This window comes from Oncorhynchus mykiss, chromosome 30 (genome assembly GCF_057628025.1).
Source record: "Oncorhynchus mykiss isolate SJ-2025 chromosome 30, ASM5762802v1, whole genome shotgun sequence".
Taxonomy (NCBI): domain Eukaryota; kingdom Metazoa; phylum Chordata; class Actinopteri; order Salmoniformes; family Salmonidae; genus Oncorhynchus; species Oncorhynchus mykiss.
Window position 1 is genome coordinate 1,314,809 of NC_143051.1, and position 27,777 is coordinate 1,342,585.

Below are 27,777 nucleotides of genomic sequence, written 5' to 3' on the forward strand. Positions count from 1 at the left end.
ATTTGAGAGAATTTGGCAGTACGTCGAACCGGCCTCAACCGCAGACCATGTGTAACTACGCCAGTCCAGGACCTCCACATCTGGCTTCTTCACCGGCAGGATCATTTGAGACCAGCCACCTGACAAAACTGAGGAGTATTTGTCTGTAATATAGCTCTTGTGGGGAAAAAAAACAATCATTCTGATTAGCTGGGCCTGTGCCCCTGCCCAGTAATGTGAATTCCATAGATTCGGGCCTAATGAATTTATTTCAATTGACTGATTTCCCTATATGAACTCAGTAAAATCTTTCAAATTGTTGCATTTGTTTGTTTATATATATATATCCAGAGATGAAAAAAGCAAAACTACAAAAACAGGGTTTCAGTCCAAAAGATGTATTAAATTAATCACTTGCATTACTTTAACAAGCACAATTTACAGTCAAAAATAGGACACGGTCCATTAGTGCCTTAAAGTAATTTCCAGTACTTTACTTTTCCAACAAGGGGGACAGTTAAAAGAGTTCAGTCAGGTCTGGTCTAAGCTTGAGTGCCAGTCTGTTTGCGCCATCATGCCCACTTCCTTGTCACTCATTGTCATGGCAAACAGCTTGGGATTGACAATGAGCAATGGAGATGGAAAGAGCACAACCAGATATGGGTCCAGCTCTGGTCACCTTATTTAGACATTAAAAAGTGTACAAGACTCCATGTTAGACCACCATACAGTAAGAGAGGCATGAGAAGCTAGAGCCACATAAATATGAAGACAAGTCTATTGGTGGACTGCTATGTGCTGTGGCGACAGAGAACAAGGCCTTGTAACACACTTGTGGTTGAAATGTTTATAGAAACAAAAAATGTTCAAAGTGTGTCCAAGTCTCAAGGCTGATGTTAATTGTATCTCTAACCCAGCAGAGAAGCTATACAGCATGATCAGAGTGAAAGCCATGGGCTGTAATGCTGAAGGGGGCTTTGCTGTCCAGAACACTTCCTCAAAAGGATTTAGAACCGAGGACCACTTTCTGCCAGCCTGGTAAAGTTCTGTCTGTACATTAGCAAACAGAACCCAGCTAGTTCCGTTCAGAACTCCTCTGAGAAGAAATCACTTCAACAAATCCTTCAAATGCCCCTCTCACCAAGCAAGAACGTTAAGATGTCACAATGGAATCACAGTTATCCATGTAGCGTTGAAACAGACAACAGTATTCCCACGGAAGATATTGCTCAGTAAAACCGCATGTACTTGGGGAAAATGTTAGCAGGAACTCAAACGTGCTCCATATAATTTTACAAAATGCAATTAATAAACCCCCCCCCCCCCCAAAAAATATGAAACGTAATCAAGAATGGGTTAAGGTTAACATCTCACTTAAACTAGACTATGGGGTCAAAAGCAAAAATTTAGTACTGATTTTAAATATTAAACCTGGCGAATCATCTTCTATAGGCAAATGCATCATCAGACAAGTGATTTTTACAAGACTCAACAGGTAATCAATATATAATAGAAATGAACCAATTCCACATTTATGTAAACTATCTAATGAATAAACCTGGTTAGGAAGCGAGGTTCCATCTACACAGTCATCCATTTAGTTGCATATGTTACTGTTAAACGTGTTGTTTTCTATCTGAGGAAGAGGGATAAATGTGTTGTTTTCTATCTGAGGAGGAGGGGCGAGTAGGAAGAGGGATAAACGTGTTGTTTTCTATCTGAGGGGCGAGTAGGAAGAGGGATAAACGTGTTGTTTTCTATCTGAGGGGCGAGTAGGAAGAGGGATAAACGTGTTGTTTTCTAGCTGACTAAGGGGCGAGTAGGAAGAGGGATAAACGTGTTGTTTTCTATCTGAGGGGCGAGTAGGAAGAGGGATAAACGTGTTGTTTTCTATCTGAGGAGGAGGGGCGAGTAGGAAGAGGGATAAACGTGTTGTTTTCTATCTGAGGGGCGAGTAGGAAGAGGGATAAACGTGTTGTTTTCTATCTGAGGGGCGAGTAGGAAGAGGGATAAACGTGTTGTTTTCTAGCTGACTAAGGGGCGAGTAGGAAGAGGGATAAACGTGTTGTTTTCTAGCTGACTGAGGGGCGAGTAGGAAGAGGGATAAACGTGTTGTTTTCTATCTGAGGGGCGAGTAGGAAGAGGGATAAACGTGTTGTTTTCTATCTGAGGAGGAGGGGCAAGTAGGAAGAGGGATAAACGTGTTGTTTTCTATCTGAGGAGGGGCGAGTAGGAAGAGGGATAAACGTGTTGTTTTCTATCTGAGGGGCGAGTAGGAAGAGGGATAAACGTGTTGTTTTCTATCTGAGGGGCGAGTAGGAAGAGGGATAAACGTGTTGTTTTCTATCTGACGGGCGAGTAGGAAGAGGGATAAACGTGTTGTTTTCTATCTGACTGAGGAGGAGGGGCGAGTAGGAAGAGGGATAAACGTGTTGTTTTCTATCTGAGGAAGAGGGATAAACGTGTTGTTTTCTATCTGAGGAGGAGGGGCGAGTAGGAAGAGGGATAAACGTGTTGTTTTCTGTCTGACTGAGGGGCGAGTAGGAAGAGGGATAAACGTGTTGTTTTCTATCTGAGGGGCGAGTAGGAAGAGGGATAAACGTGTTGTTTTCTATCTGAGGAAGAGGGATAAATGTGTTGTTTTCTATCTGAGGAGGAGGGGCGAGTAGGAAGAGGGATAAACGTGTTGTTTTCTGTCTGACTGAGGGGCGAGTAGGAAGAGGGATAAACGTGTTGTTTTCTATCTGAGGAAGAGGGATAAACGTGTTGTTTTCTATCTGAGGATGAGGGGCGAGTAGGAAGAGGGATAAACGTGTTGTTTTCTAGCTGACTGAGGGGCGAGTAGGAAGAGGGATAAACGTGTTGTTTTCTATCTGAGGATGAGGGATAAACCTGTTATTTTCTATCTGAGGATGAGGGGCGAGTAGGAAGAGGGATAAACGTGTTGTTTTCTATCTGAGGAGGGGTGAGTAGGAAGAGGGATAAACGTGTTGATCTTTTTAATTTTTCCAAAAACAAATTGAGAATTGGAGGTATGGGTCACCAATAAATCATTTTCTGTTCCCAGGAATTCGAAGTCTATTTCAACCTTCCTGGAAAGTTGAACACTGCATTTTCCAAGGCCGTTGGAATGTTGACCACTAAAAGCCCAGGGTAAGGAGATCTCTCTCGGATGTCACAACGGAGAGGGAGGTACGGAGCTATGCACCGTACTGGACCATGGAGAAGTTCTTCATGATGCTATCCACAGCTATCCCAGCCTCCTGTATGTTGTACCTGGGGAACACACAGGAAAAAAAATCGTTTGACTAATAAAGTTGCAGTGGAACACAATAAAATCAGGAATGGGCAATGATGGTAAAGCTTCCAAAAATATTTTCCGATATACATCTTGTCAATGATATATTATCTGTCACAAACAGTGAAGATGAAAGAAATGGGTGCGCCAATATACATCACCACTTCGGAATGTGAACTCCTAGCATGACGGACATAACATTGACATCTAATATGAGTGTGGATGCAAATTTCAGTCAATTTTGTTGTCGACTAACCAACCCCCATTAACCGGTTAAACAGGAAATACTATGAACAGACTTTTTCCAATAGGAGATTCAAAAATATCTCACAGTATTGAACATGCAGCTACTGGAATGAGGCAGAGAATAGAATACATAATTTGCAAACATTTGCCAAAATGCTATTTTTTATTTTATTTACTTAACTAGGCAAGTCAGTTAAGAACAAATTCGTATTTACAATGACGGCCTACACCAGCCAAACCCAGACGACGCTGTGCCAATTGTGCGCCGCCCTATGAGGCTCCCAATCACAGCCGGTTGTGATACAGCCTGGATTCGAACCAGGGTCTGTAGTGACGCCTCTAGCACTGAGAAGCGGTGCCTTAGACCGCTGCACCACTCGGGAGACCCAAATATATCCAGCGACACTGGTTCTGAAGGAGTAGAGGTGGTAAGGTAGGTAGTTGGTTCTGAAGGAGTAGAGGTGGTAAGGTAGGTAGTTGGTTCTGAAGGAGTAGAGGTGGTAAGGTAGGTAGTTGGTTCTGAAGGAGTAGAGGTGGTAAGGTAGGTAGTTGGTTCTGAAGGAGTAGAGGTGGTAAGGTAGGTAGTTGGTTCTGAAGGAGTAGAGGTGGTAAGGTAGGTAGTTGGTTCTGAAGGAGTAGAGGTGGTAAGGTAGGTAGTTGGTTCTGAAGGAGTAGAGGTGGTAAGGTAGGTAGTTGGTTCTGAAGGAGTAGAGGTGGTAAGGTAGGTAGTTGGTTCTGAAGGAGTAGAGGTGGTAAGGTAGGTAGTTGGTTCTGAAGGAGTAGAGGTGGTAAGGTAGGTAGTTGGTTCTGAAGGAGTAGAGGTGGTAAGGTAGGTAGTTGGTTCTGAAGGAGTAGAGGTGGTAAGGTAGGTAGTTGGTTCTGAAGGAGTAGAGGTGGTAAGGTAGGTAGTTGGTTCTGAAGGAGTAGAGGTGGTAAGGTAGGTAGTTGGTTCTGAAGATAGAGATGGTAAGGTAGGTAGTTGGTTCTGAAGGAGTAGAGGTGGTAAGGTAGGTAGTTGGTTCTGAAGATAGAGATGGTAAGGTAGGTAGTTGGTTCTGAAGGAGTAGAGGTGGTAAGGTAGGTAGTTGGTTCTGAAGATAGAGATGGTAAGGTAGGTAGTTGGTTCTGAAGGAGTAGAGGTGGTAAGGTAGGTAGTTGGTTCTGAAGATAGAGATGGTAAGGTAGGTAGTTGGTTCTGAAGGAGTAGAGATGGTAAGGTAGGTAGTTGGTTCTGAAGGAGTAGAGATGGTAAGGTAGGTAGTTGGTTCTGAAGGAGTAGAGTACACTACCGTTCAATTTGAGGGGGGAAATGCTTGTGCTTCTAGTTCCGACAGTGCAGTAATATCTAACAAATTCCCCAACAACTACCTACTACACACACAAATCTAAAGGGGTGAATGAGAACATGTACATTAATGTATATGGATGAGCGATGGCCGAGCGGCATAGGCAAGGTGCAGTAGATGGTATAAAAAAACAGTATATACATATGATATGAGTAATGTAAGATATGTAAACATTATTCAAGTGGCATTATTTAGTGTCATTGTTTAAAGTGACTAGTGTTCCATTTATTAAAGTGGACAGTGATTGGGTCTCCATGTAGGCAGCAGACTCTCTGAGTTAGTGGTGGCTGTTCAGCAGTCTGATGGCCTTGAGATAAAAGATGTTTTTCAGTCTCTCAGTCTCAGCTTTGATGCACCTGTACTGACCTCGCCTTCTGGATGATAGCGGGGTGAACAGGCAGTGGCTCAGGTGGTTGTTGTTCTTGATGATCTTTTTGGCCTTCATGTGACATCGGGTGCTGTAGGTGTCCTGGAGGGCAGGTAGTTTGCCCCCGGTGACGCGTTGTGCAGACCCATTACCCTCTGGAGAGCCCTGCGGTTGTGGGCGGTGCAGTTGCCGTACTAGGCGGTTATACAGCCCTACAGGATGCTCTCAATTGTGCATCTGTAAAACTTTGTCAGGGTTTTAGGTGCTAAGCCAAATGTCTTCAGCCTCTTGAGGTTGAAGAGGCGCTGTTGCACCTTCACCACATGTTTATGTGGATGGACCAATTCAGTTTGTCTGTAATGTGTACGCCCAGGAATTAAAATCTTTCCACCTTCTCCACTGCTGTCCCGTCGATGTGGGCGCAGTCCTTGTTAGCGGGCCGCAACAGTGCCACTGTATTATCCCCAAAGTGGGAAAATGTGTTCAGTTTGTCTGGAAACGTGACATCGGTGTCCGTGACTTGGATTTATTTTGTCCCCCGTAATTTCCTGCAGGGTCTACATACGTCTCGAGGGAATAACTACACGGTTTATATTCAGACATATTCCCAGACCTAACTATCTGACTAGAGACATAGTTGTTAAGATAGTTAGAACGTAGCTTTTTATTTTTTTAAATTTTTAAATTTTTTTACCCCTTTTTCTCCCCAATTTCGTAGTATCCAATTGTTGTAGTATCTTGTCTCATCGCTACAACTCCCGTACGGGCTCGGGAGAGACGAAGGTTGAAAGTCATGCGTCCTCCGATACACAACCAACCAAGCCGCTGCTTCTTTAACACAGCGGACATCCAAACCGGAAGCCAGCCGCACCAATGTGCCGGAGGAAACACCGTGCACCTGGCCACCCTGGCTAGCGTACACTGGTGCGCGATGAGACACACCCCTACCAACCAAGCCCTCCCTAACCCGGGCGACGCTAGGCCAATTGTGCGTCGCCCCACGGACCTCCCGGTCACGGCCGGTTACAACAGAGCCTGGGCGCGAACCCAGGACTCTGATGGCACAGCTGGCGCTGCAGTACAGCGCCCTTAACCACTGCGCCACCCGGGAGGCCCAGAACGTAGCTTTCTGACTAGAGACATAGCCATTAGTTGTTAAGATAGTTAGAACGTAGCTTTCTGACATTAGTTGACGTAAGAAAGCTACAGTGAGGGAAAATAGTATTTGATCCCCTGCTGATTTTGTACGTTTGCCCACTGACAAAGAAATGATCCGTCTATAATTTTAATGGTAGGTTTATTTGAACAGTGAGAGACAGAATTACAACAACAAAAATCGAGAAAAATCTCAGCTCATTACCTGTATAAAAGACACCCTGGGAGCCAGAAATATTTCTGATTGAGAGGTGGTCAAATACTTATTTCCTCATTTAAAATGCAAATCAATTTATAACATTTTTGACATGCGTTTTTCTAGATTTTTTTTGTTGTAATTCTGTCTCTCACTGTTCAAATAAACCTACCATTAAAATTATAGACGGATCATTTCTTTGTCAGTGAGCAAACGTACAAAATCAGCAGGGGATCAAATACTATTTTCCCCCTCACTGTACGTTCTAACTATCTGACTAGAGAAATAGCCATTAGTTCGTAAGAAAGCTACATTCTAACTATGACTAGAGATGCAACACGAGAGAAATACACATTAGACCTCCCCCTGCAGCACTATAACTAGGGCGTACCAGTCAGCAGTGGAGACAGTGTAGTAGACAGGTGGTCTGATGGCTGAGCAGTCACTGAAGGAGGAGATGTCCCCCAGACCAGCAGCCCCCATGTTGTTAAAGACCAGCCAGTCTCCAGGGCTGAGCTCAGGCAGCAGGCAGTGGTCTACCAGCTGGTCTAGGCTGTCACATGATGGACCCCACAGGCTGCTGGAGAACACTGGCTCCTCAGCCCTAGACTCCCTCTGTGGAAGGAGAGGTTAAGATTACACACACGGTCTTTGAAAAGGTGAGGCATATCAAACTACATGTTCAGCAAATTATAGAGACTCCACTCACGGCCATCTACGGAGGCTTCTAGACCCACTGTCGTCTACGGAGGCTTCTAGACCCACTGTCGTCTACGGAGGCTTCTAGACCCACTGTCGTCTACGGAGGCTTCTAGACCCACTGTCGTCTACGGAGGCTTCTAGACCCACTGTCGTCTACGGAGGCTTCTAGACCCACTGTCGTCTACGGAGGCTTCTAGACCCACTGTCGTCTACGGAGGCTTCTAGACCCACTGTCGTCTACGGAGGCTTCTAGACCCACTGTCGTCTACGGAGGCTTCTAGACCCACTGTCGTCTACGGAGGCTTCTAGACCCACTGTCGTCTACGGAGGCTTCTAGACCCACTGTCGTCTACGGAGGCTTCTAGACCCACTGTCGTCTACGGAGGCTTCTAGACCCACTGTCGTCTACGGAGGCTTCTAGACCCACTGTCGTCTACGGAGGCTTCTAGACCCACTGTCGTCTACGGAGGCTTCTAGACCCACTGTCGTCTACGGAGGCTTCTAGACCCACTGTCGTCTACGGAGGCTTCTAGACCCACTGTCGTCTACGGAGGCTTCTAGACCCACTGTCGTCTACGGATTCTTCTTAACCCACTCATCTACGGAGTCTTCTTAACCCACTGTCATCTACGGAGGCTTCTTAACCCACTGTCATCTACGGAGGCTTCTTAATCCACTGTCATCTACGGAGGCTTCTAGACCCACTGTCATCTACGGAGTCTTCTAGACCCACTGTCATCTACGGAGTCTTCTTAACCCACTGTCATCTACGGAGGCTTCTTAACCCACTGTCATCTACGGAGTCTTCTTAACCCACTGTCATCGACGGAGTCTTCTTAACCCACTGTCATCTACGGAGTCTTCTTAACCCACTGTCATCTACGGAGTCTTCTTAACCCACTGTCATCTACGGAGTCTTCTTAACCCACTGTCATCTACGGAGTCTTCTTAACCCACTGTCATCTACGGAGTCTTCTTAACCCACTGTCATCTACGGAGTCTTCTTAACCCACTGTCATCTACGGAGTCTTCTTAACCCACTGTCATCTACGGAGTCTTCTTAACCCACTGTCATCTACAGAGACTTCTTAACCCACTGTCATCTACAGAGGCTTCTAGACCCACTGTCATCTACGGAGTCTTCTTAACCCACTGTCATCTTACGGTTCTAGGTGGCTTATTAAGCCCGGTTTGCAGTGCAACACATTGGGGATAGTGTGTTGATATCCCAAATATTAAAAGAAAATGGAAGTATATAAAACACACATTTTTTGTTCAGATTTAAGTTGATTAAAATACTCGTTAACGTCTTGGTGACAGGGGGCAGTATTTTCACGTCCGGATGAAATGCATGCTCAAATTCAACTGCCTGCTACTCATCCCCAGAAGATAAGATATGCATATTATTAGATTTGGATAGAAAACACTCTGAAGTTTCTAAAAGTGTTTGAATCATGTCTGTGAGTATAACAGAACTTATTTAGCAGGCGAAACCCGAGGACAAACCATTCAGATTGTTTGTTTTTGAGGTCACTCCCTTTTCAATGGGTTTTCATTGGGAATCCACGTTCATTTCATTACGTTCATTACGTTCAAGTAAGGGACCTTCTTGCAGTTCCTATCGCTTCCACTGGATGTCAACAGTCTTTAGAAATTGGATGAGGTTTTTCCTTTGTGTAATGAAGAAGTACGGCCATCTTGAACGAGGGTCACTTGAAGTGTACTGTTAGATAGAGGCGCGTGACCAGAAAGCTAGCTACAGTTTGTTTTCCTCCTGTATTGAACACAGATTATCCCTTCTTCAATTTATTCGATTATATCGATTTACGTTTTAAAAAAATACCTAAAGTTGTATTACAAAAGTAGTTTGAAATGTTTTGTCAAAGTTTACAGGTAACTTTTTGAGATATTTTATTGTCAAGTTGCGCAAGTTGGAACCGGTGTTTTTCTGGATCAAACGCGCCAAATAAATGGACATTTTGGATATATATGGACGGAATTAATCGAACAAAAGGACCATTTGTGATGTTTATGGGACATATTGGAGTGCCAACAAAAGAAGCTCTTCAAAGGTAAGGCATGATTTATATTTTATTTCTGCGTTTTGTGCCGCGCCTGCAGGGTTGAAATATGCTTTTCTCTCTCTGTTTACAGAGGTGCTATCCTCAGATAATAGCATCGTTTTCTTTCGCCGAAAAGTATTTTTGAGATCTGACATGTTGGCTGGATTCACAACAAGTGTAGCTTTAATTTGGTATCTTACATGTGTGATTTAATGAAAGTTTGATTTTTATAGTAATTTATTTGAATTTGGCGCTCTGCATTTCCCCTGGCTTTTGGCCAAGTGGGACGGTATCCCAGAGAGGTTAATCATATTATATACAGCGCATTCAGAAAGTATTCAAACCTTCACTTATTCCACATTTAGTTTATTACAGCATTATTCTAAAATTGTCAATCTACACACAAAACCCCTTAATAAATGCAAACGTTTTTTTTAATTTTTTTTTAAATACCTTATTTAAATAAGTATTCAGACCCTTTGCTAAGACACTCGAAATTGAGCTCAGGTGCATCCTGTTCCAATGGATCATCCTTGAGATGTTTCAACAACTTGATTGTAAATGTGGTATTTCAGTTTAATTTGTTATAAATTAGCAAAAATGTCAAAAAACATGTTTTTGCTTTGTCATGATGTGTAGATTGATGGGGAAAAAACAATTTCATAAATTTTAGAGTAAGGCTGTAAAGAAACAAAACTTGGGGAAAAGTGAAGGGTTGTACATAGGTATTCAGACCCTTTACTCAGTACTTTGTTGGAGCACTTTGGGCAGCGATTACAGCCGTGGGTATGACGCTACAAGCTTGGCACACCTGTATTTGGGGAGTTTCTCCCATTCTTCTTTGCAGATCCTTTCAAGCTCTGTGAAGGATGCTCAGCTTGTGTGCAGTAATGAAAGAAACAGCGCAAGCCTTTCCTTTGTGACTTTTCCAAATCATAAGTCTCACACCTCATGGAGCCTAGCCCATAGGCTATAGGCTCTACACCGGTTTGTAAAGCATAACCTTTTTACGGCTGCTGTCCCTGTACAGGGATCAACATCAGTGGAAATTTCAGAGTGACAACTAATAGTACTCGATACAACTCAAACTTTCATTAAAACACACATGCAGGGTACTCAATTAAAGCTACACTCGTTGTGAATCTAGCCAACATGTCAGATTTGTAAAATGCTTTTCGGCGAAAGCATGAGAAGCTATTATCTGATAGCATGCACCCCTCGAAATACCTGAAGGGGACGTAAACAAAAGAATTAGCGTAGCCGGCGCTACACAAAACGCAGAAATAAAATATAAAACATTCATTACCTTTGACGAGCTTCTTTGTTGGCACTCCTATATGTCCCATAAACATCACAATTGGGTATTTTTCCCGATTAAATCCGTCCATGTATACCCAAAATGTCCATTTATATAGCCCGTCTGATCCATGGAAAAGCACCGTTCCAAAACGCAAAATCATTTTTTAAAATTAAAAAAGTTGCCTATAAAACTTTGACAAAACACTTCAAACTACTTTTGTAATCCAACTTTAGGTATTAGTAAACGTTAATAATCGATCAAATTGATCACGGGGCGATCTGTATTCAATAGCAGCAAGTCTTTAAATCATGGTCCACATTCTCTCTTTCATAACTTCCTCCGGTGTACTCGACAACAGGAAGTGCCTATTCCTCATTTAACCAAGGATAAATTTAAAATCAATTGACAGTACTGGCAACATCGTGTGGAAGCTGTAGGCATAAACTGGGCCCCATCTATTTTCCCTTGCCATAGACAATACAGAGACTGGCGGAGGGATATTTTTTGGGTTTTTTTTGTGAACACTTTTTCTTGGGATTTTTCCTGCTAAACACGTTCTGTTATAGTCACAGACATGATTTAACCAGTTTTATAAACTTCAGAGTGTTTTCTATCCACACATACTGATCATATGCATATACTATATTCTTGGCATGAGTAGCAGGACGTTGAAATGTTGCACGATTTTTAACAAAAAGTTTGCAGCCTCTTTAACAGGTTTTTAACTGGCATACATAGGCAGCTCCCTGAAAAGCATTCCAGGTGAATCTGGTTGAGAGAATGCCAAGAGTGTGCAAAGCTGTCATCAAGGCAAAGGGTGGCTATTTGAAGAATCTCAAATATGCACTTTTTTTTGTTACTACATGACTCCATTTTGTTATTTCACAGTTTTGATACCGTCGCCATTATTATACCATGTAGAACATTGTAAAAATAAAGAAAAACCCTTGAATGAGCAGATGTGTCCAAACTTTTGACCGGTAGTGTATATGCCACATAATTCTAAGCTAATCTTGTCTGCTAAATGAACTAGTCTAGCCCACAGCCAGATCAGGGCATAATGTAAGGACAATTTCTGAAATAGATGACATTCTCCTCATATCATGTTTCTTTAGACCGGTCTAAAATAAATAATGGCTTTATTGTGAAGGTGTAGGCTATATTATATGGATTTATTTCTTTTTAAACAGTAGATGTTCCAAAGGTCTGCATCAGTGTCTTGTAGGCTGTGTGGAAGCCAGGAGATGCTGAACGTGTTTATGTTAATTAACAGTCAATTACCGTGAGACCTGCAGATATTTGCCTGACCAAAATGTCATGACAGCCACAGCCCTACCTGTACCTTCATAATACACAGTAGGGGGAGACTGGAGTGCTACTTTCACGATGAATAGTAATGATCAGCTTATTTTAATTACTTTAGGGGAGATAAATCTAATGACATTTTACAAAATAAATGCAAATTTGTAAGGGAAATTTATTCAAATTGATTATTTAAGAGGTGGGTTTATTTGGCACACCCATGGGCTTAATGGGTACATAGTACCCAATAAGCCTCGTCTAGACTTTTCACATATTTTATCAAAAAGTAAAGTATTAAACTTCACGTGAGATTAACCTTGCATTTTATACCCCCTTTTCTTACAAAATAAAAAATAGGGCAGTACATGTTAGAAATGACTAAACTTTGATTTTGGTGGGTTTAATGGTTACTAAGCTGCTACTGACCTCATCTCCTCTGAGGACCCGGCCAGCTGCTACTGACCTCGTCTCCTCGGATAAGGTCCCGGCCAGCTGCTACTGACCTCGTCTCCTCGGATAAGGTCCCGGCCAGCTGCTACTGACCTCGTCTCCTCGGATGAGGACCCGGCCAAGCTGCTACTGACCTCGTCTCCTCGGATGAGGACCCGGCCAGCTGCTACTGATCTCGTCTCCTCTGATGAGGACCCGGCCAGCTGCTACTGACCTCGTCTCCTCTGATGAGGACCCGGCCAAGCTGCTACTGACCCGGCCAGCTGCTACTGACCTCGTCTCCTCAGAGGACCCGGCCAAGCTGCTACTGACCCGGCCAGCTGCTACTGACCTCGTCTCCTCAGAGGACCCGGCCAAGCTGCTACTGACCCGGCCAGCTGCTACTGACCTAGTCTCCTCAGAGGACCCGGCCGGCTGCTACTGACCTCGTCTCCTCTGATGAGGACCCCGGCCAGCTGCTACTGACCTCGTTTCCTCTGATGAGGACCCGGCCAGCTGCTACTGACCTCGTTTCCTCTGATGAGGACCCGGCCAGCTGCTACTGACCTCGTCTCCTCTGATGAGGACCAGGCCAGCTGCTACTGACCTCGTCTCCTCTGATGAGGACCCGGCCAGCTGCAACTGACCTCGTCTCCTCTGATGAGGACCCGGCCAAGCTGCTACTGACCCGGCCAGCTGCTACTGACCTCGTCTCCTCAGAGGACCCGGCCGGCTGCTACTGACCTCGTCTCCTCTGATGAGGACCCGGCCAGCTGCTACTGACCTCGTCTCCTCTGAGGACCAGGTCGGCTGCTACTGACCTCGTCTCCTCTGAGGACCAGGCCGGCTGCTACTGACCTCGTCTCCTCGGATGAGGACCCGGCCAGCTGCTACTGACCTTGTGCACAGCCGGGGCAGGGATGGTGCTTCCTAGCAGCTTGCTGGAGAAAGACCCGTAGACGCCATCGTTCAGGTAGTACAGGAACTCTGGCTCGTCATCTGGGGTCAGCTCATCTGATGGATGGATGAGGAGATAGACAGGATGTTTCAGAACATAGTACACCAAGAAAGAGACCACAGTATACCGTATTCCCCTTAGTGGGTTCATTGTAATGTTCTGCAGTATACCGTATTCCCCTTAGTGGGTTCATTGTAATGTTCTGCAGTATACCGTATTCCCCTTAGTGGGTTCATTGTAATGTTCTGCAGTATACCGTATTCCCCTTAGTGGGTTCATTGTAATGTTCTGCAGTATACCGTATTCCCCTTAGTGGGTTCATTGTAATGTTCTGCAGTATACCGTATTCCCCTTAGTGGGTTCATTGTAATGCTCTGCAGTATACCGTATTCCCCTTGCTGGGTTCATTGTAATGTTCTGCAGTATACCGTATTCCCCTTAGTGGGTTCATTGTAATGTTCTGCAGTATACCGTATTCCCCTTAGTGGGTTCATTGTAATGTTCTGCAGTATACCGTATTCCCCTTAGTGGGTTCATTGTAATGTTCTGCAGTATACCGTATTCCCCTTAGTGGGTTCATTGTAATGTTCTGCAGTATACCGTATTCCCCTTAGTGGGTTCATTGTAATGTTCTGCAGTATACCGTATTCCCCTTAGTGGGTTCATTGTAATGTTCTGCAGTATACCGTATTCCCCTTAGTGGGTTCATTGTAATGTTCTGCAGTATACCGTATTCCCCTTAGTGGGTTCATTGTAATGTTCTGCAGTATACCGTATTCCCCTTAGTGGGTTCATTGTAATGCTCTGCAGTATACCGTATTCCCCTTGCTGGGTTCATTGTAATGTTCTGCAGTATACCGTATTCCCCTTAGTGGGTTCATTGTAATGTTCTGCAGTATACCGTATTCCCCTTAGTGGGTTCATTGTAATGTTCTGCAGTATACCGTATTCCCCTTAGTGGGTTCATTGTAATGTTCTGCAGTATACCGTATTCCCCTTAGTGGGTTCATTGTAATGTTCTGCAGTATACCGTATTCCCCTTAGTGGGTTCATTGTAATGTTCTGCAGTATACCGTATTCCCCTTAGTGGGTTCATTGTAATGTTCTGCAGTATACCGTATTCCCCTTAGTGGGTTCATTGTAATGTTCTGCAGTATACCGTATTCCCCTTAGTGGGTTCATTGTAATGTTCTGCAGTATACCGTATTCCCCTTAGTGGGTTCATTGTAATGTTCTGCAGTATACCGTATTCCCCTTAGTGGGTTCATTGTAATGTTCTGCAGTATACCGTATTCCCCTTAGTGGGTTCATTGTAATGTTCTGCAGTATACCGTATTCCCCTTAGTGGGTTCATTGTAATGTTCTGCAGTATACCGTATTCCCCTTAGTGGGTTCATTGTAATGTTCTGCAGTATACCGTATTCCCCTTAGTGGGTTCATTGTAATGTTCTGCAGTATACCGTATTCCCCTTAGTGGGTTCATTGTAATGTTCTGCAGTATACCGTATTCCCCTTAGTGGGTTCATTGTAATGTTCTGCAGTATACCGTATTCCCCTTAGTGGGTTCATTGTAATGTTCTGCAGTATACCGTATTCCCCTTAGTGGGTTCATTGTAATGTTCTGCAGTATACCGTATTCCCCTTAGTGGGTTCATTGTAATGTTCTGCAGTATACCGTATTCCCCTTAGTGGGTTCATTGTAATGTTCTGCAGTATACCGTATTCCCCTTAGTGGGTTCATTGTAATGTTCTGCAGTATACCGTATTCCCCTTAGTGGGTTCATTGTAATGTTCTGCAACATCCACCTGTACAAAGATATTCTCTAACATGGTGTGTGTGCTCTGTTATAGATATTCTCTCATCCCACAGAGAACTACTGTCTCCGTTCTATCCCATTAATTAAATGGAAATGTGTGGGGTTTCTTTAAGCATATCCTAACTTCCGAGACACCCTCAGAGGGCGGAGTCACGGCCAGGGTCTGTCATTATCAACAGCAACCCGGGAGAAATTAATAGTAGTGACGGCAGTAGTCAGTCAGCAGGCTCACCCTGAGCAAGGCCGTTCCAGTCCCGGGCCACAACCTTCTTGCCGATGACATTGACAGCCAGAGTGAAGGCAGAGGAGACGTAGTAGCTACCAGGCTGAGCGATGACCTGCACTCCAGACAGAGTGGGGAAGTAGGCATCCAGCAGCAGTCTGACGGTGGTATGAACCTACAGAGAGGAAGTCAGTTGAGTAATGCCTGTGTGCAAAAAAAACACCATTATATTCCCTCTATAGTGCACTATGTATTACCAGGGCCCATTAGGAATAGGGGGCCATTTGGGAAAACATACAATCTGTTTGTTTTGGTAAGTAATGCCATGTGATGAGAGGTATCATCACATACCTGTTTGAGCTGAAACTCTGAGCCAGAGAATCCACCACCAATATCCAGGATGCTCATGTTGAACCCCAACTCCGCCTAACCAGGAAAGAGACAATTTAAAGAGCAAAAAAAAAGATGGGGAGGGGACACGGGGGAAATCAGGCCTGAGAAGTAGATATTGAACACTTACAGGATGTCTATGGACATAAACGTCTCACGTGTGAGTTCCAAATATTCAGCTGGTCTCCCCCCCAGATGGAGTGGTCAGAATGCACTCACTGCGCCAACATGTGATTGTTACACAACAGGACAGTTAACCTGCCCTCCAACCAAGGCACGCTGCCTGCTAACTATCTGTATGTGATCCTTCCCACCTTCTGTATGAACGCCGCATTCTACCTTCTGTCTGAACGCCGCATTCTACCTTCTGTCTGAACGCCGCATTCTACCTTCTGTCTGAACGCCGCATTCTACCTTCTGTCTGAACGCCGCATTCTACCTTCTGTATGAACGCCGCATTCTACCTTCTGTATGAACGCTGCATTCTACCTTCTGTATGAACACTGCATTCCTAAAGTCCTCAGACCCTTTGACTTTTCCCCACATTTGTGTTGTTCTAAAATGGATTACATCACTTTCCACCCCTCAACACACAATACCTCATTGACAAAGCAAAAAATGGTTTATAGGAATCTCAGCAAATGTATTTAAAAAAAATACTACTACTACTACTAATAATAATATCACATAGTATTGAGTGAAGGGTCTGAATGCCTGTTGAAGCACCTTGAGTCTTCAGTGACTACAGCCTTGAGTCTTCTTGGGTATGACAACACAAGCTTGGCACACCTGTATTTACGGAGATTCTCCCATTCTTCTCTGCAGATCATCTCAAGCTCTGTCAGGTTGGATGGGGAGCGTTGCTTCTACCATGTTGCTGATCAGGCTCCTGTTGATGTCAGCTAACTTTATGGGTGTTGGAGACATGCTTTGCCACGCAGTTGTGGGTGAACAGAGCACAGGAAGGGGCTGAGCACGCACCCCTGAGGGGCCCCAGCGTTGAGGATCAGCGTGGCAGATGTGTTGTTGCCTACCCTTACCACCTGGGGGCAGCCCATCAGGAAGTACAGGATCCAGTTGCTGGAGGAGGTGTTTAGTCCCAGGGTCCTTAGTTTAGTGATAAGCTTTGAGGGCACTATGGTGTTGAACGCTGAGCTGTAGTCAATGAACAGCACTCTCACGAAGGTGTTCCTTTTGTCCAGGTGGGAAAGGGCAGTGTGGAGTGCAATAGAGATTGCATCATCTGTGGTTCTGTTGGGGCAGTATGCAAATTGGAGTGGGTCTAGGGTTTCTGGGATGATGGTGTTGATGTGAGCCATGACCAGCCTTTCAAAGCACTTCATGGCTACAGATGTGAGTGCTACAGGTCGGTATTCATTTAGGCAGGTTACCTTGGTGTTCTTGGGCACAGGGACTATGGTGGTCTGCCCGAAACATGTAGGTATTACAGACTCAGTCAGGGAGAGGTTGAAAATGTCAGTGAAGACACTTGCCAGTTGGCCAGCACATGGTCACAGTACACGTCCTGGTAATCCATCTGCCCCCGCGGCCTTGTGGATGTTGACCTGTTTAAAGGTCTTACTCACATCGGCTACGGAGAGCGTGATCACACAGTCGTCCGGAAGAGCTGGTGCACTCATGCATGCTTCAGTGTTGCATGCCTCGACAAAAAAGCATTTTGCTCGTCTGGTATCTCTTGTCACTGGGTAGCTCGCGGCTGGGTTTCTCTTTGTAGTCCGTAATAGTTTTCAAGCCCTGCCACATCCGACGAGCATCAGAGCCGGTGTAGTAGGATTCAATCTTGTTTTTTTTAACCTTGACCCCTTTTTCCTCCACAATTTCATTGTATCCAATTGTCTCATTGCTGCAACTCCCGTACAGACTCGGGAGAGGCAAAGGTCAAGAGCCACGTGTCCTCAAAAAACACGACCCAACTAAGCCGCACTCCTTCTTGACACAATGCCAGCTTAACCCGGAAGCCAGACACACCTGGCGATCGTGTAGACGCGCATGCGCCCAGCCCGCAACAGAAGTCGCTAGTGCGCGATGGGACAAGGACATCGCTGCCGGCCAAACACTCCCCTAACCCAGACGACGCTGGGCCAATTGTGCGCCGCACCATGGGTCTCCCGGTTGTGGCCAGCTGCGGGATTTATTATAAGAGTCCGGGTTAGTGTCCCGCGCCTTGAAAGCGGCAGCCTTTAGCTCAGTGCGGATGTTGCCTGTAGCGGTAGACACGGGCGGCCTGTAGCGGTAGACACGGGCGTGGCCTGTTGCGGTAGACACGGGCGTGGCCTGTAGCGGTAGACACGGGCGTGGCCTGTAGCGGTAGACACGGGCGTGGCCTGTAATGTAGACGCCGCCCCCTGTAATGTAGACGCCGCCCCCTGTAATGTAGACGCCGCCCCCTGTAATGTAGACGCCGCCCCCTGTAATGTAGACGCCGCCCCCTGTAATGTAGACGCCGCCCCCTGTAATGTAGACGCCGCCCCCTGTAATGTAGACGCCGCCCCCTGTAATGTAGACGCCGCCCCCTGTAATGTAGACGCCGCCCCCTGTAATGTAGACGCCATCCCCTGTAATGTAGACGCCATCCCCTGTAATGTAGACGCCATCCCCTGTAATGTAGACGCCATCCCCTGTAATGTAGACGCCATCCCCTGTAATGTAGACGCCATCCCCTGTAATGCAGAACAATAAAGGCCGCTGGATGCTCGCCAACGTATTTAGTTCTAGATCATTTAGTTATTGTCCTTGATGTGGTTGGCCCTTTAACCTTCCTGATCAGAGGACAACCTAGACAGAGTTAATTCATAACCACTCCACCTGACCATGTAAACTAACCCCCTTAATACCCAGTAATAAGCTCCCATGTTATCTCCCCCTTAATACCCAGTAATAAGCTCCCATTTCTCCCATCTGACCATGTAAACTAACCCCCTTAATACCCAGTAATAAGCTCCCATTTCGCCCATGTTAATTCCCCCTTATTACCCAGTAATAAGCTCCCATTTCACCCATGTTAATTCCCCCTTAATACCCAGTAATAAGCTCCCATTTCGCCCATGTTATCTCCCCCTTAATACCCAGTAATAAACTCCCATTTCACCCATGTTATCTCCCCCTTAATACCCAGTAATAAACTCCCATTTCACCCATCTGACCATGTAAACTAACCCCTTTAATACCCAGTAATAAGCTCCTCCACTCACCCCCATGTCAAACACACAGCGGGCATCCGACAGCGCGTGGGTGTAGGCCTGCAGGTCCTTGCAGGAGCTGGGAATGTGAAACCTGAAGACACAACCAAAGACAATTGTAATTACTGTACTAACAGTAATAATTAGGTTTCTAACATACGATTGTAAGGATTAGGAAGATGCTAAATCATGGTAGCTACTGCCTGAAGCAGAAGTAAACAGTTAAATTTGTCGCTACAGCCAAACAAGGTAACCCAAGGTCAAATTAATTTAACCTAAAACATGTAGATAGGATAAACCAACCCTTTAAATCACTACAATGGACAAAGTGCTACTTGTGATGGTCACCATTTAACAGCATCCAGCTACACAATGAAAGATGTGTACTTACGTAACTCCCACCACCTGCACCCCCAGGTCCTTGGCAGCCTCCAGCAGGTGTCTACAGCTCTTCAGAGAGCAGCCAAACTCCATGCTGGTCTCTGCTGCCTGGGCCCATGTAGTTACCTGAACCAGCAGCCTGGGAGAAGATGAGGAACAGAACAAGGCACAATTCACTTTATTCACTAAGGACATTTACATTGTCCCAGGAATCTGACCTGTGGTGCTGACAAAAAACAAACACAATATACAGAAGATTTACACCATCTACAAAAATTCATTAGTGACTGGTTTCTTCCATAGTTCACAGAGACCCGACACGGTCCTCTCGTCCATAGTTCACAGAGACCCGACACGGTCCTCTCGTCCATAGTTCACAGAGACCCGACACGGTCCTCTCGTCCATAGTTCACAGAGACCCGACACGGTCCTCTCGTCCATAGTTCACAGAGACCCGACACGGTCCTCTCGTCCATAGTTCACAGAGACCCGACACGGTCCTCTCGTCCATAGTTCACAGAGACCCGACACGGTCCTCTCGTCCATAGTTCACAGAGACCCGACACGGTCCTCTCGTCCATAGTTCACAGAGACCCGACACGGTCCTCTCGTCCATAGTTCACAGAGACCCGACACGGTCCTCTCGTCCATAGTTCACAGAGACCCGACACGGTCCTCTCGTCCATAGTTCACAGAGACATGACACGGTCCTCTCGTCCATAGTTCACAGAGACCCGACACGGTCCTCTCGTCCATAGTTCAGAGACCCGACACGGTCCTCTCGTCCATAGTTCACAGAGACATGACACGGTCCTCTCGTCCATAGTTCACAGAGACCCGACACGGTCCTCTCGTCCATAGTTCACAGAGACCCGACACGGTCCTCTCGTCCATAGTTCACAGAGACCCGACACGGTCCTCTCGTCCATAGTTCACAGAGACCCGACACGGTCCTCTCGTCCATAGTTCACAGAGACCCGACACGGTCCTCTCGTCCATAGTTCACAGAGACCCGACACGGTCCTCTCGTCCATAGTTCACAGAGACCCGACACGGTCATATCAGTATGTGATAATGATTTTTTAAAATGTTTATTATGAAGGAGCTTTTTTCCTTTTGAATTACTTCAACTTTTCCCAGTTAACTACAAACCAAGAAACACCTAGATGGGCAATTGCCTTTTAGACTCTGGTCTGCATGGGCACCTACCTGGCTTTGGGGTGAGAACGGGCTATCTTGCAGAGTTCCGTCTCGCTGTCGCACACCAGGAGGTCGACGCCATTCTTGGCTGCGTGTTTGATGTGGGACAGCTGTTTGCAAACTCCAGAGAAGATGATGTTGTCGGGGGGCACGCCGTGGTCCAACACCAGACTGACTTCAGCCTGAGACAACACATCATAGACACATACGTTAGAACACAGGACATACAGGTTCCATTTTAGGAAACTGCTCCCTGTGTAGTTAAAATAAAATGTTATTCGTCACGAGTCGGAAAACAACCGGTGTAGACCTAACCGTGACGTGCTTATTTACAAGCCCTTAAGCAACGACGCAGATTCGTTTTTTGCTAATATTTTCTTTAAAAACAAACTAAGAAAAAATAAAAAAATAACAGTGAGGTTATATACAGGGAGTACCGGTACTGAGTCAATGTGCGGAGGTTAGTTGAGGTAATATTTACATCAAATCAAACTTTATTAGTCACATGCGCCGAATACAACAAGTTTACCGTGAAATGCTGACTTACAAGCCCTTAACCAACAGTGTAGACTTCACCGTGAAATGCTGACTTACAAGCCCTTAACCAACAGTGTAGACTTCACCGTGAAATGCTGACTTACAAGCCCTTAACCAACAGTGTAGACTTCACCGTGAAATGCTGACTTACAAGCCCTTAACCAACAGTGTAGACTTCACCGTGAAATGCTGACTTACAAGCCCTTAACCAACAGTGTAGACTTCACCGTGAAATGCTGACTTACAAGCCCTTAACCAACAGTGTAGACTTCACCGTGAAATGCTGACTTACAAGCCCTTAACCAACAGTGTAGACTTCACCGTGAAATGCTGACTTACAAGCCCTTAACCAACAGTGTAGACTTCACCGTGAAATGCTGACTTACAAGCCCTTAACCAACAGTGTAGACTTCACCGTGAAATGCTGACTTACAAGCCCTTAACCAACAGTACAGTTCAAGAAGAAGAAAATACTCACCAAGTAGACTAAAATAAAAAGTAACACTAAGAATAACAATAACGCAGCTATATACAGGGGGTACTGGTACAGAGTCAATGTGGAGACTATATACAGGGGGTACCGGTACAGAGTCAATGTGGAGACTATATACAGGGGGTACTGGTACAGAGTCAATGTGGAGGCTATATACAGGGGGTACTGGTACAGAGTCAATGTGGAGGCTATATACAGGGGGTACCGGTACAGAGTCAATGTGGAGGCTATATACAGGGGGTACCGGTACAGAGTCAATGTGGAGACTATATACAGGGGGTACTGGTACAGAGTCAATGTGGAGGCTATATACAGGGGGTACCGGTACAGAGTCAATGTGGAGACTATATACAGGGGGTACTGGTACAGAGTCAATGTGGAGGCTATATACAGGGGGTACTGGTACAGAGTCAATGTGGAGGCTATATACAGGGGGTACCAGTACAGAGTCAATGTGGAGGCTATATACAGGGGGTACCGGGACAGAGTCAATGTGGAGGCTATATACAGGGGGTACTGGTACAGAGTCAATGTGGAGGCTATATACAGGGGGTACCGGTACAGAGTCAATGTGGAGGCTATATACAGGGTGTTACGGTACAGAGTCAATGTGGAGGCTATATACAGGGTGTTACGGTACAGGTTAGTTGAGGTAATCTGTACATGTAGGTGGGGGTGAAGTGACTATACATAGGTAACAAACAAACAGCGAGTAGCAGTAGTGTTCAAAAGGGAGGGGGGGGGGGGGGGCAATGTAAATTGTCTGGTGACGATTTTTATGAATTGTTCAGCAGTCTAATGGCTTGGGGGTAGAAGCTGCTGAGGAGCCTTTTGGTCCCAGACTTAGTGCTCCGGTACCGCTTGCCGTGCGGTAGCAGAGAAAACGGTCCAGAACTTGGGTGACTGGAGTCTGACAATTTTATGGGCTTTCCTCTGACACCGCCTGGTATACAGGTCCTGGATGGCAGGACGCTTGGCTCCAGTGATGTACTGAATGCACTACCCTCTGTAGCGCCTTATGGTCAGATGCCGAGCAGTTGCCACACCAGGCGGTGATGCAACCAGTCAGGATGTGGACACTAAGGAACTTGAAGCTCTCGACCCACTCCACTACAGCCCCGTCGATATGAATGGGGTTGTTTTCAGCCCTCCTTCTCCTGTAGCCCACATGGGGTTGTTTTCAGCCCTCCTTCTCCTGTAGCCCACATGGGGTTGTTTTCAGCCCTCCTTCTCCTGTAGCCCACATGGGGTTGTTTTCAGCCCTCCTTCTCCTGTAGCCCACATGGGGTTGTTTTCAGCCCTCCTTCTCCTGTAGCCTACATGGGGTTGTTTTCAGCCCTCCTTCTCCTGTAGCCCACATGGGGTTGTTTTCAGCCCTCCTTCTCCTGTAGCCCACATGGGGTTGTTTTCAGCCCTCCTTTTCCTGTAGCCCACATGGGGTTGTTTTCAGCCCTCCTTTTCCTGTAGCCCACAATCATCTCCTTTGGTCTTGAACACGTTGTTGAAGGAGGTTGTTGTCCTGGCAACACCCGGCCAGGTCGCTGACCTCCTCCCAAAAGGCCGTCTCATCGTTGTCGGTAACACCGTTGAGTCGTAGGCAAACTTAATGATGGTGTTGGAGTCGTGCCTGGCCGTGCAGTCACGGGCGAACAGGGAGTACAGGAGGGGACTAAGTACACAACCCTGAGGGGCCCCCGTGTTGAGGGTGACGGATGTGTTATTACCTATCCTTTAGTGTTTGTGCTCCCACTGGCACAGAGAAAGCCGACAGAATGAAAAGGTATTCAAGAATGCCGTTAATGTTACTTGATTTATCATTTGTTTTAATAAAACACCCAAACATAAGTGATAAAATACAATTAAAAAAAAAAAGGTACCACTCACCTTGTCAGCACAGACGAAGCCGAGGCCGAGAGAGGCCAAGACCTCGATGACAACCGGGCTGCTGTTGGATTGGACCTGGTAGTAGGGCCTGATCTGGGGCATGGTGAGCTGCCACTGGGCATGCTGTCTCATCAGGGACCCAAGGTCAGACACTACAAACACACTCTTTTCAGCCTGGGGAACACAAGAGCTAGTGTTATATATATATATATATACACACACACACACACACACACACACACACACAGGGTGGTTCCTCCCTCCATATATGCACACACACACACACCCTCTCTAGCACTTGTCTGTCTGTGTATATACACACACACACACACACAGACATATACAAAGAAGCGCTATATATAATATATATAGATATAATATATACACACACACACACACACACACACCGAAAGACAGGCGCTGGTTACACACACACACACACCGAAAGACAGGCGCTGGTTACACACACACACCGAAAGACAGGCGCTGGTTACACACACCGAAAGACAGGCGCTGGTTACACACACACACCGAAAGACAAGAGCTCGTCACACACACACCGAAAGACAAGAGCTCGTCACACACACCGAAAGACAAGCGCTCGTCACACACACCGAAAGACAAGCGCTCGTCACACACACACACCGAAAGACAAGCGCTCGTCACACACACACACCGAAAGACAAGCGCTCGTCACACACACACACCGAAAGACAAGCGCTCGTCACACACACACACCGAAAGACAAGCGCTCGTCACACACACACACCGAAAGACAAGCGCTCGTCACACACACACACCGAAAGACAAGCGCTCGTCACACACACACACCGAAAGACAAGCGCTCGTCACACACACACACCGAAAGACAAGCGCTCGTCACACACACACACCGAAAGACAAGCGCTCGTCACACACACACACCGAAAGACAAGCGCTCGTCACACACACACACACCGAAAGACAAGCGCTCGTCACACACACACACCGAAAGACAAGCGCTCGTCACACACACACACCGAAAGACAAGCGCTCGTCACACACACACACCGAAAGACAAGCGCTCGTCACACACACACACCGAAAGACAAGCGCTCGTCACACACACACACCGTAAGACAAGCGCTCGTCACACACACCGAAAGACAAGCGCTCGTCACACACACACACCGAAAGACAAGCGCTCGTCACACACACTGAAAGACAAGCGCTGGTCACACACACACACACACACACACACTGAAAGACAAGCGCTGGTTACACACACACACACTGAAAGACAAGCGCTGGTTACACACACACTCATCTTGTTGCCTGAAGAAAAGTAAATGTGGGCAATTCCAACATCCTCAATGTGCGCCTCTGAATTCGATAAGGATACGCGGTGTATCCGTCTCTTCACTAGTCCTTCATAGCTGCGATGCCTGCGAGAAGGACTCCATCTCATGGCATTAGCTTATAAGAATTGAGATCTGAGAGACATGCGAGTGAGTAGTGCTTCGGGGCACAGCAATTGGTTCAGCCCCAGGGCACAACAGCCACAAGGCAAGGAATTTTTTTTTGGGGGGGGGGGGGGGGTTTACACATTGTTAAGGCTTTCATGAATCCTCCACCAGGGTTCTTTTAGCTCTTCTAATCGTGTGAATACAATCAATTCCCTCACCAGAGCTTGTTCGTACACATGCCCGTCAATGACATCTTCCAGGGTGGTTCCTCCCTCCAGGAGTTCAATCATGTGGTTTGGTTCGTCCGCGAGTCCTTTCATCTCAACCGTATTCAGCAGACAATCATAAAGAAGTAGTAGTCAAGTAGTCAAAGTCGCGACTGAGCCGTGGGTCCTGCAACACACAGAGAGAGGACAACCATATGTAGCTGGTAGGCGGACAACAACTTCATTATTACAAATCTCCTTTAAGAAACCATGCAAGCTAGTACAAAAAAACTACTTTTCATGAATTTTGTTTATCTGAAGTAGATGATAAATCAATGTATTTTCCACCATGCTTGCCGAGACATGGGTTGGACTGTGTATGATGTTTCCAATATTGACCTCAATTCCAGAGGCGTCAGCTTGATCCAAAAGCTGCTTACATCACATGTTGACATAAACAAGCCCCTTTGTAAGGGTGCCTTCAAACCAAAACACATCAACTGGTTGTCTGACGCAGCGAAACACCACTAGGCCTTCCCACAACACACTGCTCTTATTGGAAACCATCGAGTTCCTGCTCGTCTTACACACGTTCGTCCGGTTTGAAGGCACCCTACGGAAAGGGTCAGAATGGCTTCTGCTTACATGGACAAGTCTGTAGATGGCCGTGTCCCGCTATCAGCTAGGATCCCAAGGCGGCTCAGCGTTGAAGTCAAAGCGCTCCCGGTAAAGGGACGCCCCTAGGCCTTCTGGGTAGCAGTTATACACCTGTAAAGAGAAGAGGGAGCCCTGTGGGGAGAACAGGTACACGTTTTTAAAAAGTTGCTGATTGTTTGTGTTGAAACTGGAAATGTGTGACTCAAAGGCCTAAAGGCTCAGACAAGTCATTAACATAGTCAGCCAGGCGTAACAGCATGGATAGAGGGTACAGTGTGTTCAGATCTAGTCACTATTGCATAAACCTGGAAACTAATTATATTAATTGACAGATTATACTGATGGTAAAGTCTGTACACACAGCTATGATGAGTGAAATTTACTGCACCCTAAAATAACCATTTGTTAGTGACTTTTCCACTATGCAGTGGTGTATGGAAGGATCGATATGTTAGGTACTTAGCTTCAACCCAGTGGTGGTTTAGGTAAATATTGACAAAGTCAAAACATGGCATTATGTACTCATTTACCGGAGCACTGTAACCAACTATGTTTAGGAAAACATTTCTTGGGGAGTTTAAGATTCATTTATTGAGGCTGAAAGCTGTTGGATACACATCAATAACACATACTATTTGCATAATTAATCAATGTGCTTTGACAAGCAAAGAAATATGGGGGAGAAAATGCTTCCATGCAACGCAAAACACTATCTAGCAAGTGTTACTTTGATTCCCAGTAAAGGTGGTATTTTGAATCAGTATCATGGATGACCATGATGAATGGGTAGGATATGAGCAGGCACAGAGAAGAAAATGTAACTAGGTCTGAACCTGTATCTGTACTTTAGACCTAACGCCCAGACTAACTCCCACTCACCAGCTCGGCAGGCGTTTTGCAAAATACGTTCATTGATAATAACCAAATATAAAGTTTCGTTGAGCAACTATCTTAAATTTACTCACGTCGGGCCGGTGGGTACTTCGAAAAAACGTATATATTTTTAAAACAATTAATCGAAAATATAATGTATATTTAATATCTACAGCTGCTGTAGACTTCCGACCTGAGCGTGGCAATCACGAGTCAACCCTGGAAGTGACATTTTCTCGGTTGTTTGTACATTATTATTTATATCTAATTATTTTTAAAAGTACATACCAGTCGTACCGGGAGTAAATGAAGATAGTTGCTCAGTGAAACTCTGACCAACGACCGTATTTTGACATACCGTTCGGCGAGCTGGAGAACGGGAGTCTGAACCGGAGCTTTCTGGGCGTTAGAGAAGTCTAACAGGTCATTGGTTTGTTATCACAACACAGCAAACGAGCAAGGAATGATGTCTGATAAACATTAAGAGGTAATTAGGTAACTACTTAACATTCATTTGGCTGTCAATGTCCAGAGACACAGCGAAACGTTTTTAAACATTTGACAGTAGTTAGAAGTCGCTTTGGTTTCATGAAGAACGCGGGCGCTATTGACATTGCGCTAACAAATACATGTAGCTACTAACCAACTAAAACTGTAAAATACATTAATGCTATCATTTATCAAATAGTATCTTATTTTGTTCTACAGGTAAACAACGTGTGCAAATGTTTACAAGAGAGCGCCATTTCCAGATGGAAAGGAAAGCAGGTCGCCCGTGTTGTGGCTAGTTAGCAGTTAGCGCCCTGTTAGCTGGCTAGGACTCCGCCCGCCATGTTGCGTTGGCTAGCCAGCTTTCTTAGCACCAATTCAATCGAAGTCTTTTTTTTATACTTACGTGAGATAACGGCGAAAATGTTTCGGAAAATCGTCTTCTCTTTTTCGGCGGAATTTTTAAAATGTAGTACACACCACATTAAAAAGAAAGAACAAGGTCTATTTTTGCCATATGTTCGGCTGACGACAGCTCTGTAAATGTACGGCCGTTGTTTCTCTTGGCTACTGGGAGAAGGGGCGGGGTCTGCTTCGCCCTAGCCAATCACGTTTCGCTATTTTTAAAGGAAATGCCAAAT

The 27,777-nt window shown here is 45.7% G+C and overlaps 1 protein-coding gene across 1 annotated transcript; it reads right to left on the minus strand.

Moving 5' to 3' along the window:
- Positions 1-361: 361 nt before the first annotated feature.
- azin1b (antizyme inhibitor 1b) lies at positions 362-27,718 on the minus strand. The gene is made up of 12 exons (XM_090228528.1): positions 27,543-27,718; positions 25,763-25,906; positions 25,130-25,304; positions 23,467-23,640; positions 20,562-20,734; positions 19,363-19,491; positions 18,984-19,065; positions 15,733-15,807; positions 15,391-15,556; positions 13,282-13,397; positions 6,979-7,202; positions 362-3,255 (listed from the first exon to the last, which is right to left on the minus strand). The coding sequence occupies exons 3-12, from the start codon at positions 25,229-25,231 to the stop codon at positions 3,180-3,182; spliced, it is 1,317 nt and encodes a 438-aa protein (XP_090084654.1). The 5' UTR covers positions 25,232-25,304; positions 25,763-25,906; positions 27,543-27,718; the 3' UTR covers positions 362-3,179.
- Positions 27,719-27,777: the final 59 nt, after the last annotated feature.

Excerpts from the sequence above, each read along its gene's own strand:
- azin1b (XM_090228528.1), bottom strand. The coding sequence starts at position 25,231 with ATGAAAGGACTCGCGGACGAACCAAACCACATGATTGAACTCCTGGAG. Across the intron at positions 23,641-25,129 it reads ATGTGTACGAACAAGCTCTG|GCTGAAAAGAGTGTGTTTGT; the intron begins GTGAGGGAATTG and ends TGTGTTCCCCAG. Across the intron at positions 20,735-23,466 it reads GCTTCGTCTGTGCTGACAAG|GCTGAAGTCAGTCTGGTGTT; the intron begins GTGAGTGGTACC and ends GTGTTGTCTCAG.